This window comes from Dendrobates tinctorius, unplaced genomic scaffold (genome assembly GCF_039654945.1).
Source record: "Dendrobates tinctorius isolate UK_male_01 unplaced genomic scaffold, ASM3965494v1 ptg000159l, whole genome shotgun sequence".
NCBI lineage: Eukaryota > Metazoa > Chordata > Amphibia > Anura > Dendrobatidae > Dendrobates > Dendrobates tinctorius.
In genome coordinates, this window is record NW_027361826.1 from 7,931,796 (window position 1) to 7,945,630 (window position 13,835).

Consider the following 13,835-nt stretch of genomic DNA (forward strand, 5'->3'; position numbering starts at 1 on the left):
CCTACTGATTTCAGGGGACATCTCCCCCAACCCTGGTCCACCATCCCCCAACCTCGACCCCTACCCTACCTCATATCGAAACCACAGTAATCTGATTAACATTACTTGCACTCCCTCATCTCAATCTTTTAATTGTGCCCTCTGGAATCCACGGTCTGCTTGTAACAAGCTTCCTTTCCTATACAACTACTTTCTGAACAACTCTCTTAATCTGTTGGCCCTCACTGAAACCTGGATTCAGGATTCTGACACTGTCTCTCCTGCTGCCATTTCCTACGGTGGCTTACAATTCTCTCACTCCCCGAGACCCACAAACAGACCTGGTGGTGGAGTTGGCATACTCCTGTCCCCACAATGCACTTTCCAGGTCATCCCCCCAGTCCCATCACTCTTATTCCCTTCTTTTGAGGTCCACACCATCAGGCTCTTACGTCCCCTCTCCCTCAGGGTAGCGGTCATATACCGGCCCCCAGGCTCACCCACCCTCTTCCTTGACCACTTTTCAGCCTGGCTGCCACACTTCATGTCCTCAGAACTACCAACCCTCATCCTGGGAGACTTCAACATCCCCATTAACAGCCCTAATTCCACATCTGCATCCCAGCTTCTATCACTAACCACCTCTCTAGGCCTCTCACAGCTTTCAACCTCTGAGACACATAAGGACGGTAACACCCTTGATCTGGTCTTCTGCCGGCTCTGTTCAATCTCCCACCTAAACAACTCACCGCTTCCACTCTCTGACCACAACATTCTCTCCTTCACGCTCACAAATCCTCGCCCACCCCAGCTCATTCCTACCTACCACACAGTCAGAAATCTACAAGCTATTAACCCTCAGACACTTTCAGATTCCCTACACTCATCTCTGTCCCCAATCTCCTCTCTTTCCTGTCCTAATCTGGCTGTTCATCACTACAATGACACTCTTAGAAGCACCCTTGACCAAGTAGCTCCCCTCACCCTCAGAACCTCCAAACACAGAGTAAAAGAGCCCTGGCTCACATCGCAAACTCAACTTCTCCAGCGATGCTCCAGGAGTGCTGAACGCCTATGGAGAAAAACCCGCACACCAGAAGACTTCATCCACTTCAAATTTATGTTAAGAACCTATAACGCTGCCCTTCACCTTGCCAAACAGGCCTACTTCACCACCCTGATCTCCTCACTAGCCAACAACCCCAAGAAACTTTTTGACACTTTTCACTCCCTCCTCAGGCCAAAAGCACAAGCCCCTATCACAGACATTTGTGCTGATGACCTGGCCTCCCACTTTACAGAAAAAATAGATAATATCCGTCAAGAAATCTGCTCCCAACCACCAAGTGCTGTGACTCCCATCCCTTCCTACATCTCCCCTGGCTCACTCTCCACATTTGATCCCATAACAGAAGAAGAAGTCTCCAGACTCCTCTCTTCTTCTCGTCCGACTACATGCACTACCGACCCCATTCCCTCACATCTCCTCCAGTCTCTCTCTCCAGTCGTCACAACCCACCTAACTACAATCTTTAATCTCTCCCTCTCCTCGGGCATTTTCCCATCCTCCTTCAAACACGCCATCGTTACTCCACTACTAAAGAAACCTGCTCTCGACCCATCCTGCACAAACAACTACAGACCAGTCTCCAATCTCCCCTTCATCTCTAAACTTTTGGAACGCCTAGTTTACTCCCGCCTTACCCGTTACCTCTCCATTCACTCCCTTCTAGACCCTTCACAGTCCGGCTTCCGCCCCCTACATTCGACTGAAACTGCACTCATCAAAGTGACCAATGACCTTCTGACAGCAAAACGTAACGGTGACCACTCTCTGCTCATTCTTCTTGACCTATCTGCAGCTTTCGATACTGTTGACCACCATCTCCTACTCTCTAGGCTCCAGTCACTAGGCATTAAGGACACTGCACTCTCCTGGTTCTCTTCCTATCTCTCTGACCGCTCCTTCAGTGTTTTGTTCTCTGGCTCCACGTCATCTCCTCTTCCTCTTGCTGTCGGGGTACCTCAGGGCTCAGTCCTTGGCCCCCTTCTTTTCTCTCTCTACACGGCCCCAATTGGACAGACCATCAGCAGATTTGGCTTTCAGTACCATCTTTATGCTGATGACACACAACTATACACGTCTTCCCCCGACCTTACCCCCGCTGTACTACAGAACGCCAGTGACTGTCTGTCCGCAGTCTCCAATATCATGTCCGCTCTCTATCTGAAACTCAACCTCTCCAAAACTGAACTTCTTCTGCTCCCGCCGTCTACTAACCTCCCTAAATCTGACATTTCCTTCTCCGTGGGTGGTACCACAATAACACCCCGGCAGCAGGTGCGCTGTCTGGGTGTTATGTTTGACACCAATCTCTCCTTTACATCCCATATACAATCCCTTGCCCGCTCTTGCCGCTTACACCTAAAGAACATCTCTAGAATCCGCCCTTTTCTCACTATGGAAACAACAAAAACCCTCACTGTTGCATTGATCCACTCTCGCCTGGATTACTGCAACGCTCTATTAATTGGCCTCCCCGTCACTCGATTATCCCCTCTCCAGTCCATACTCAATGCAGCAGCCAGGATCGTCCATCTGGGTAATCGGTACTCGGACGCGTCCGCTCTTCGCCAGTCCTTACATTGGCTGCCCATTCATTATAGGATCCATTTCAAAGTACTTGTTCTCACCCACAAAGCTCTCCACAGTGCGGCACCCCCTTACATCTCTTCTCTCATTTCTGTCTATCGGCCTAGCCGATCGCTGCGCTCTGCAAACGACTTTCGACTAACCTCTGCACTAATCCGTACCTCCCACTCCCGACTCCAAGACTTCTCCCGTGCTGCTCCTATCCTCTGGAATGCTCTACCCCAAGAAATCAGGACTATCCACAATTTGCATAATTTTAGGCGCTCCCTCAAAACACACCTGTTCAGAGCGGCCTATCACATTCACTAATCAAAGTCATTCTCTGTGTAAGTGTGCGTGCGTAGCCCATTCACTATCTCCATCCATCCTTCACTCCTGCAAGATGGCTGGACCTTCATTGTAAATACACCATTGTAAATACACACCTGTACTCTGTATCTCCCTCACCTCATTGTAGATTGTACGCTCTCACGAGCAGGGTCGTCTTATTTCGCTTTAATTATTGTATTGTTAGCGTTGTTACTTATGTCTTGTGTTTTGAAACTGTTAAACTGTAAAGCGCTGCGGAATATGTTGGCGCTATATAAATAAAGATTATACTGTAAATAAATAAATATAGGGTGCTTGGTGCAGTTTTGGTAAAATCATTATTTTATCAGCAGGATATCATGAGTCAAGTACTAGTAAACTTGATGCCAGATAGTCCTACATATTAATGAGCTCTGTGTACCCTGTGCATAGGCAAAAAGCTGCCAATCAGTGGTATGGGCGGAGTTATACAGAGCTCAGCAGTCAGAGCACCACTTATCTGCAGCAGAGAAAATAGTGATTTTATCAAAATGACAGAAAGCAGTCCAGTAAGTGACACATTGCTGAAATCTGGTCTCTGTCTCTACTTTATGCTACTTTTAAGGATAGCGAAAACCTGGTAACAGACTTCCTTTAATTCTTTATAAAACTGTGGAGGTTTTTTTAGTAATATCTGATGTGTTTGAATATTAAATTTAGATTTTTATTGTGACAAACTTTACAGAAAGTTAAGTTTATATAATGGTCAAACTAAATAAGTTTAATGAAGGTGACTAAATCTGCATGTTTTTACTTTGTAGGTACCAACAGAGCTCTGCTATGCAAATCCACAGTGGACGGCTTGCAGGTCACACAGCTTAATGCAGATCACACAACCGAGAATGAAGATGAGCTATTCCGATTATCCCAGCTTGGTGCGTTAGTATAGCAGCTATGATTTGTTTTATAACTCGGTAATCAAGTTAAAGGGGCTTTTTTTATATTAAAGTTCATGTAACTGTGGCCAAAAATCATTTTTTCATTTGGGTTTCATTACATATTTTGCTCCACTCGCCTTCTATAGCCTGTAAGCTGCACTGAATATTTTTGGCTGCAAAAAGAGTTAACTGAAAATTGCTCAGTCCGCTGGCTAGGACAATCTGATGGGGAGTTTGCAGATCTTTTAGCTGTGTTTTTTTTAAGCTCCTATCAGCTGAAGTGCCTGTAAGAGCTAAATGGTGCAACATTTTTAATGAAACCCAAATGAAGGAATTTTTTTTTCTTTAGTTAAAAATATATGCGTTTAACCCCTTACTGACCGCCGATACGCCTTTTAACGGGGGTAATTAAGGGTACTCAAACCTGTAGAGTAAGTAAATAGCGCCCCCCAGTGTTGGATTTTCTCCAGGGTCTCGGCTGCAGGGGGTAGCCGAGACCCCAGAGAACATGAATCGGGTCGGTTTTTACCGACCCTCATTTTGCGATCGCCGTTATTAACCCGCAAAAAAAAAAAGCCGCGATTTTGCATTTAATTTCTCTTTCCTCTGATGTGATCGCACATCAGAGGAGAGAGAAATAGGGTCCCCGATCCCCCTCCCCCCCCCGGAACCTCTCCGTGGTCCAGGGTCTCCTCCTGGTGGTCGTGCGTCCTGCCGGCGTCCTCCGGTGGGCGCCGCCATCTTGGATCCGGAAGAAAATTGCGGGCGCATGCGCAGTGCGCCCGCTGGGAATCTGCAGGCTCCGGCTGGCAGATTCCATTCATTCATTTTGATCACTATGATAAACTATCATAGTGATCAAAATAAAAAAAATAGTAAATAAACCCCCCCTTAGTTAGGCAAACAAAATGAAATAAAGAAAAAATTTTTTTTTTCATTTTTCCGCTAGGGTTAGAGTTAGAATTAGGGTTAGGGCGAATTAGGGATAGAATTAGGAATAGGGGTGTGTTGGGTTTAGGGTTGGAGCAAGAATTGATGGGATTCCAGTATTTACCAACTTTGGGGGTCTAAAAATTGGGGGCTAAAAAATCACTTTTGTGGAAATAAAAAAGACTTTTTTTATTTTCACGGCTCTGCGTTATAAACTTCTGTGAAGCACTTGGGGTTTCAAAGTGCTCACCACATATCTAGATAAGCTCCTTAGGGGGGTCTAGTTTCCAAAATGGGGTCACTTGTGGGGGGTTTCTACTGTTAAGGTACATCAGGGGCTCTGCAAACGCAACATGACTCCCGCAGACCATTCCATCAAAGTCTGCATTCCAAAATGGCGCTCCTTCCCTTTCAAGCTCTCCCATGCACCCAAGCAGTGGTTCCCCCCCACATATGGGGTATCAGCGTACTCAGGACAAATTGCACAAAAACTTTTGTGGCCCAATTTGTCCTGTTACTCTTAGGAAAATAAAAAAATAGCGGGCTAAAAAAATCATTTTTGAGGGGAAAAAATTTTTTTTTTCATTTTCACGGCTATACGTTATAAACTTCTGTGAAGCACTTGAAGGTTGAAAGTGCTCACCACACATCTAGATAAGTTCCTTAAGGGGTCTAGTTTCCAAAATAGGGTCACTTGTGGGGGGTTTCCACTGTTTAGGAACATCAGGGGCTCTCCAAATGCAACATGGCATCTGATTTCAATTCCAGCCAATTCTGCGTTGAAAAAGTCAAACGGTGCTCCTTCCCTTGCGAGCTCTGCCGTGCACTGAAAGAGTGGTTTACCCCCACATATGGGATATCGGCGCATTCAGGAGAAATTGCACAACACATGTTGTGGTTCATTTTCTCTTTTAACACTTGTGAAAATAAAAAAAAAATTGGTTCTGAAGTAGGAAAGATGTATATCTTTGTACCGTGTTAGCCAGTAGATAGAAAAACATTCGGAATTGAGAGTCCTCAGTGGTTGATTAAAAGGTATCAACCACTGAGGACTCTCAATTCTGAATATTTTGGTTCTGAAGTAAATTTTTTGCAAAAAAAAAGTTAAATGTTAATTTTTTCCTTCCACATTGCTTTAGTTCCTTTGAAGCACGTAAAGGGTTAATAAACTTCTTGAATGTGGTTTTAAGCACCTTGAGGGGTCTAGTTTTTAGAATGGTGTCACTTTTGGGTATTTTCTCTCATGTACACCCCTCAATGACTTTAAATATGATGTGGTCCCTAAAAAAAAAAAAAAAAAAAAAAATGGTTTTGTAAATGTTGTTGTAAAAGTGAGAAATCGCTGGTCAACTTTTAACCCTTATAACTTCCTAACAAAAAAAAATTTTGCTTCCAAAATTGTGCTGCTGTAAAGTAGACGTGTGGGAAATGTTATTTATTAAGAAACTTGTGTGACACATCTCTCTGATTTAATGGCATAAAAATTTAAAGTTTTAAAATTGCAAAATTTTCTACATTTTTGCCATATTTCCGTGTTTTTCATAAATAAACACAAGACATATCGAAGAAATTTTACCACTAACATGAAGTACAATATGTCACGATAAAACAGTCTCTGAATCAGCGGGATCCTTTAAAGCGTTCCAGAGTTATAACCTCATAAAGTGACAGTGGTCAGAATTGTAAAAATTGGCCTGGTCATTAAGCTGCAAACTGGCTCTGTCACTAAGGGGTTAAAGAAGCACTCCCAATAATATCTTTATTAGGTAAACCTGTGCAAATGTGTCTGTAACAGTGTGTGCTAATATATCAACTGATTGCTATCCTCCCTGGTTTTTAGCGCCGTTCCCATCTTTTTTTCACTCACGTGACTGCTATTCTGACTCTCTGGATCACACTTGCGTTTATGCGTGAGTCAGAAGACGCTTTTATAATTTAAGTCTATCGATCCTCATTCTAACCCTCTGTAGGCTTAAATTGTAAAACCAATTTCCGGCTTGCACATATACCCCAGTGTGATCTGGCGGGTTGGAATAGAAGAGGGTCAAATCTGCTCTTGAAACCTGAGAAGATTGCATTCAGTGAGTAAATTAACACATTTGCACTTCGTTACATGTACAATTAGCTAATATTTTTTTTTCTGGAGTGCTTCTTTAAGTGAAATTGTCTCCGTAGATCAACAACCCCTTTAAAGTTAAGTGCACTTATCATTTGTGGCCACTGTTGATCACATGAGGTATAGATAGATAGATAGATAGATAGATTCTGTAACATCTGTGCATCATAGAGACCCATTAAAAGAAAAATACACCCACTGCTCAATTTAAGGTGTTTTATTACTGAAAGTATCCATAGGATAGGTCATCAATGTCAGATTGGTCGGGGTACTGGGTGTCCAACTCCAACCGATGTACTGATACAAACTTCAGTGCCGACCATATATAAACAAATGGAACGGAGCTGGAACAACACGGCTCAATTCAGTGTGTAGTGGCCGCTGCTGGGTACTGCAGAATGTTTTGCAGTACCCAGAGCTTATAACACCTGATTCTTGCTGGTGCTGGGTGTTATACCCCCACCCATCTGGTATTGATGACCCACCATGCCTGGACAACCGATTAAAGTTTTTTTTTTTTTTTTAATATATATATATAATTAATATTATATTGTGGTGTAGGGGGCGCTGTGTGGGTGTCCCAGGACGAACGGATAGCCTTGTCCAGAGTGGTAACAGGAGCAGGGTGCTAAAGGATCGTTATGTATCTCAAGGTGGGTGGCCTTGGGATGGAGGCTTGCTTATGTGCTGATCAGCAGAGCTGATCTTTCGTTCCAATGTGTCAGGGAGAAGTCTCCAGGTAGCTGGTGAGACGGGTGGGACCAGTTACCTACAAACCCACCCAGGGGGTGTGTTTAAGAACGCTATTGTAAAGTGTGTATGAGTGGTTGAAGGACCTGTGATGAGGTCATAGCCTTGTGACCTGGTGGGCGTGTCTACGGACCATATAAGGTGGCCAGGGTAGGTCACATGGAGTGAATGCTGGGACCTGGTTGGTCCGTTTTGGAAGGTCCTGTCTGAGAGAGATGGGGCTGTGTTCCTGACAGCAAGTGAACACTGCATGTGCCTGATAGTTCCCTGGAGGGAATGGACGTCTGCAGTAAGCTGAAGCAGCCATGAGGTAAACCCAGAGAGGGGATATAACTGTGAGGCTAAGAGAGCCTGTGTGCTGGACATGGCACCACCTGTGTGACCACAGGGAAAACAGAGTGAAGCTCTGTCATGGACGCTATGCTGTTAATATGAACTTTGTTGCTGGTCATGGTTTATGATGCCTAAACAAACCGCATGGACTGTGATTGTTTTTATGGAAAACCTGTGCCGGATGTGATTTATTGGCTGCAAGCTAGTATCCCCTACCCGAATGACAGCGCTACCTTACAATTGGTGGAGAATGCTATGGGCAGTGTTGTAGCCTTGTTGCTAGGAGCAACGGAAGAGGACTGCAAAATTCGGTTGCTAAGGGCAACGGTTTCCAAAAAGCACATGGTGCAGTGCTGGCAACGCTGAGCCAGGAGGGCTGACGGTTGTGAAAGCCGTGTGATATACTGACAGCAGGTCAGTGGAAAAGACTTATGGGACACCTCTGCATTAGAGGGGTCTGAGAACCTGCGCGGCCAGCAGGTGACGTTCGTGAAAGCCGTGTAATATGCTGACTGGGGTCAGAGGAAAAGACTGTGGACTGTGATAGGGTGCATCTGTGGATGAGAGGTACCCGAGGACCTGTGTGGCCGACACAGGTAACGGACAGGTGTTCGTGTTGTACTGACCTGGGTCAGTGGGAAAGACTGTGTACCTGGAGGGTTCAGTGAGCAAGGTCCTGGAGAGTCAGTGTTGGGAGGTTCTGGGAGAAGAATCTGATCCCTGGAGCAAGTGGTATGACCTTGGACCTGGTGAGGCGTGAGTGTTGGGCAGTCTCAGACGGAGACGGATGTCCTGAATAGCACCCGCCGAGCCCCTGGACCTGGTGAGGCCGGTGTGTTGGGAGACCCTGGGAGGAGGGTTGGCTCCCTGAATAGCACCCGGTGCGCCCTGTGTGTTGGACGGTCTCAGGCGGAGACGGAACGTCCTGAATAGCACACAGACAGGACACGTGAGTTTTGTGTGGTGTTTTTTTTTTTTTTTTTTTTTCTCAACTCAGCTTGCGGTGGCACAGGAGAGTCAAGAAGGGGACAAGGGGCTTGCTGTAACTCGGCGGGGTTACGAAGGGGACAAGCGGCTTGCTGTAACTCGACGGGGTTATGAAAGGGACAAGCGGCTTGCTGTAACTCCGGCGGTGTTGCGAAGGGGACAAGCGGCTTCCTGTAACTCGGCGGGGTTACGAAGGTGACACCAACTGCTGTGTGTGAACGGCAGCTGGTGGTGTCAGAGATCGATGCCAGCAGGAGCTGTGGTGGTGCCAGCAAGGACTTGTGTGGTATCGTAAGAGACATAAACTGTGTTGTGTGAACTGCGGTCTAAGGAGACCGGTAAAACGGACATGGGGAGATCCCGAAACGGGGCGGTGACCCAAATCGGGGTGGTAGCCCAAAAGGGGGTGGGGTCCCAGAGGGGGCGGTGACCCAAATTGAGATGGTAACCCAAAAAGGGGTGGAGTCCCATAGGGAGGTGGTGGCCCAAATTGGGATGGTGGTCCAGAAAGGGGCCGAGTTTGCAAAAGGGGCAGCACTGGGTACCTCAGTGGACATGTCTGGGGAGCCGCAGTGTGTGTGTATGTCTTTTGAGGAGTGCGGCATGTATTTTCCAGATTACGACGGGCCACAGGTGTGTACCGTGATGCTGGACTCAGAGTCAGGTGACTCTGACAGGAACTCCGCTCGTTTTATCTCTGAGAAAAACGTCAGGGTTCGCTGCGACCACGGGGTCATTGTGAATTATACGGTGGACAGAGTCCTGATTGAGATGACAAAGGGGGTTAACTGTCAAGGTGATAGTTTGCCACCAAACTTAGTGCATCCCTTTGAGAGGGGTCGGGACTTTGTCTTGTTTGATGATATATGGCAGGAGGATGGAGACGTTCCTACTGTTGGGTTAGCAGACTTGGTGACGGTGACGCCTGCTAAGCTGGACAGGTCAGTGGTAGAAGTGACCGGAAGAAGGGGTACATCTGCCCAACTTACGGACCTGACGTCTCGTGACATGACGGATGGTGGGCTGGGAAATGAGACGACTGGAGTGGACACACGGTCAGAGGGTAACTGGAGGGTCCTCTGGGATGATCGGCTTGACTCAGACTCTAGGGGTGACTGTGGCTCTGAGAGAGAGAGGGAGCACAGACTAGATGAGTTAGAGAAAGAAGTCTTCGAGCTCAAAGGTCACCTGACATCGTGGCAAGGTCTGAATAAGTCCCACAGAGAAGAGGTAGGAGTACTCACAGAAACTGTAAGAGGTCTTCTGCGGGAGAAGAAGTGGGACGAAGACTTACAGCAGCCAGGCCTGAGTGATGAACAGAGTGAAGACAAGAAGAAACTGGAGAGTATGGAAGCAGAGATGATCCATATGCAAGAGAAGCTTGCTGCTGCAGAGCATGCTAAAAGGCAAGCACAGCAGTAAAGAGATGAACTGGCTGATGTGATTGCCAACAACAGTGGTAAAGATGCTCTGGCTTTGGAAGAAAAGAGGCGGTTAGAGTCTCGCATTGTTCAGCTTGAAGAAGTGGAGGAAGAACACGGCAACGTTGAATTAGCCAATGACAGGCTGAGAAAGGCCACACTTCAGGTTGACCAGATGAATGCTGATCTGAATGCAGAACGTAGTATTGCTCAGAAGAACGAGAATGCCCGTCAGCAATTAGTTCACCAGAATAAGAAGTTAGAAGCAAAGGTTGCACTACTGGAGGAACAGCTTGATGCGGAAATTAAAGTGCGACAATCTGCAAGCAAACAAGTACGTCGTACGGAGAAAAAACTGAAGGTTGTACTAAGGCAAATGGATGATGAAAGGCGTAGTTCTGAGCAGTACAAAGACTTGGCAGAGTGAAATAATGTGCGTCTGAAACAGCTAAAACGCCAGGTGAAAGAAGCAGCGAAAGAGGCTCAACGTGCCAATACGTTGCACCATAGATTACAGTGCGAACTGGAGGATGTTACAGAGACAGCAGGTGCAATGAACCATGAGGTTAATGCACTGAAAAGCAAACTTGGACGTGGTGGGGTACCATTTGTTACAAGATGCTTAGATAAAGAAAGGATGGTGACTAAACGGTGTCTGACGACGCAGACAGACCGTGACTGGAGGGTCAAAGACAACAACCGATATTCTGACCACTGGGGGCGGGGGAGGCCTGACGTAGGGATGAGTCCGTATGACAGATGGAGACGGTTCTCTCGACCTGTGGGGCAAGGTGTAATGAGTGCCCGGTCTCGAGATCCTGGTGTAATGTGTGTTCAACCCCACAAGTTTGAACAGAGGGGAGAGGTATGTGGTGTAGTGACCACTGTGTCCGCTAGGAGGCGCTGTGAACGAACGGATAGCCTTGTCCAGAGTGGTAACAGGAGCAGGGTGCTAAAGGATTGTTTTGTGTCTCAAGGTGGGTGGCCTTGGGATGGAGGCTTGCTTATGTGCTGATCAGCAGAGCTGAGCTTTCGTTCCAGTGTGTCAGGGAGAAGTCTCCAGGTAGCTGGTGAGACGGGTGGGACCAGTTACCTACAAACCCACCCAGGGGTGTGTGTTTAAGAACGCTATTGTAAAGTGTGTATGAGTGGTTGAAGGACCTGTGATGAGGTCATAGCCATGTGACCCGGTGGGCGTGGCTACGGACCATATAAGGTGGCCAGGGTAGGTCACATGGAGTGAATGCTGGGACCTGGTTGGTCCGTTTTGGAAGGTCCTGTCTGAGAGAGATGGGGCTGTCTTCCTGACAGCAAGTGAATGCTGCACGTGCTTGATAGTTCCCTGGAGGGAATGGACGTCTGCAGTAAGCTGAAGCAGCCATGAGGTAAACCCAGAGAGGGGATATAACTGTGAGGCTAAGAGAGCCTGTGTGCTGGACATGGCACAACCTGTGTGACCACAGGGATAACAGAGTGAAGCTCTGTCATGGGACGCTATGCTGTTAATATGAACTTTATGTTGCTGGTCATGGTTTATGATGCCTAAATAAACCGCTTGGACTGTGATTGTTTTTGGAAAACCTGTGCCGGATGTGATTTATTGGCTGCCTAGCGAGTATCCCCTACCCGAATGACAGCGCTACGTTACTATATATAATTTGCATATTTGCAGTTGCCTTGGCTAGGTTCACATTAGCGTTCGGGGGCTTTGCAGAGGGCTGCAAGATCTTGATGCCAAGCGCAGTGACATAGCAGTGCTCAACCCAGCCTCTATACGCGCCACATATGAGTAAATTCAGCCACTGCCAGTAACCACTTACCAGCAGGGGTGTGAGGTGTCACACCCCCACTATCAGATGTTGATGACCTATTCTAAGGGGAGAGTCAGACAGCCATATAACTCGGACAGAGGTCAAAACTCAGACTGGCCGTTGACTCTCCCGACCTGGGAGTGACAACATGTATTTGTATGCAGCTGTCACGCTCGGGTTGGTAGCGCTCAAGACTTGCATTGTGAACTCTGTGTGTTCCCAAAATGCACTGCTCCCCAGGACCCAGAGGCCTGCAGAGTCCTGATGTCATAGAAAATAGGAAGCAAAACCACATGCGCAACACAATAGTGTACAAAGCTCTCAGCAATGTATATTGGTCTGGATTGTAATATTGTAAATCTGTTCTGGGAGAGTGGAAAATCTTGCTCTGAAATTGCCACTTGTTCCCTGCTTTACACCGTAGTGATGTCAGATCACCTTCTTGAGAATAGTATTCACAGATCTAGGAGTAAACGGTGCAAGGCTCTGGATGTGATTATCATCTGGCGAATGTGTGTGGTCAGAAATAAGACAGCGCTGCAGATATGGAATATAAGGCTGTAATCCGGACAAGGTTCAAAGTGTTCCTCATCTCGCTGTTATTTTCAGATTCACCACAGCTAGTTTTAACTTGCACAACGTGCCAAGCAAAATACTGTGCATGTACTTATATATACCCACCCCCACAGAATGTGCTCCGTTGCAGAGTATTTTGTGAAAATAAGCATTTGATGTCTTCCATAGATGGCCACTTGGAGTGGAGCAGTCATCATGACACTAGATTACAACTCAGTTATGGGGCCGAGTCCAGATTGTCATTTTGTAAGCCAGTCTTGAAGCCTATTAAAGTGTCAGATTAATTATTCTGAATGAATTTGTCTTTCTTTGGGTTTCCATACGTCAGAGTGAGAAAATCTACTCCAACTATGGACTCTATGTTCTGCTGTAATTTAAAGCAAATTTGTGGGGCAGTGATTGGCACACCTCCTTCCATTTATCATTGTGCACCTACTGTAGATACGCCCCTGATTCTTGTGCCACCTCTGCTGACCACTGTAATGTTTTTCTGGCTAATACACAATGCTTCTGAGATTCAGGGTATGAAAACTCTTTGCTTGTTTCTTTTAATATATGATAGGTTGCACGTATTATGATATTTTTTATCCTACATTTTTGCTTGAGAAGCATTAGTGAACTAGAGTCCCCGGCTAGCATTTTTAGACTGGTGGACAATAGGATTTTAGTGCCCCACAGATATTTTAGACCTGGAACTACACTTGTTTAGGTGAGACCTTTCAACCATCCGGTATATACACTTCCTACACTTTCTTAGTTTTTGCTGTTAATTATATTTGGGTGAGTTGGTTACAAATGCTTCTTGAGAAATAAAGGGAGTCTTTGTGAATTGACTTGGCATTATTGCTGTTGACTTTGGTCAAGTCCGTCAGTCTTTGGTGGGACCGCACCAGTCAGTGGTGGAGGTGTACAGTTTTGCTGCTGTCTGTGGCCTCCGTGTCCCTCAGAGGCTGCCTTTTCCCTTCAATTGGTGTTGCAGATAAAGATGCAGCTCAGAGAGTTGGCAAACAATAATTTTGACCCAGGAATCCAGATGCAATTATGCTTATGTCA

The 13,835-nt window shown here is 46.3% G+C and overlaps 1 protein-coding gene across 3 annotated transcripts in view; it reads left to right on the forward strand.

Moving 5' to 3' along the window:
* The window catches only part of TAB1 (TGF-beta activated kinase 1 (MAP3K7) binding protein 1), a 90,265-nt gene that overhangs the window by 42,274 nt on the left and 34,156 nt on the right, over window positions 1-13,835 (forward strand). For all 3 annotated transcript variants that reach the window (XM_073549473.1, XM_073549475.1, XM_073549474.1), the window contains exon 6: window positions 3,742-3,855. In XM_073549473.1, coding sequence (XP_073405574.1) covers window positions 3,742-3,855 — 114 coding nt within the window. The remainder of the gene's footprint in view (window positions 1-3,741; window positions 3,856-13,835) is intronic.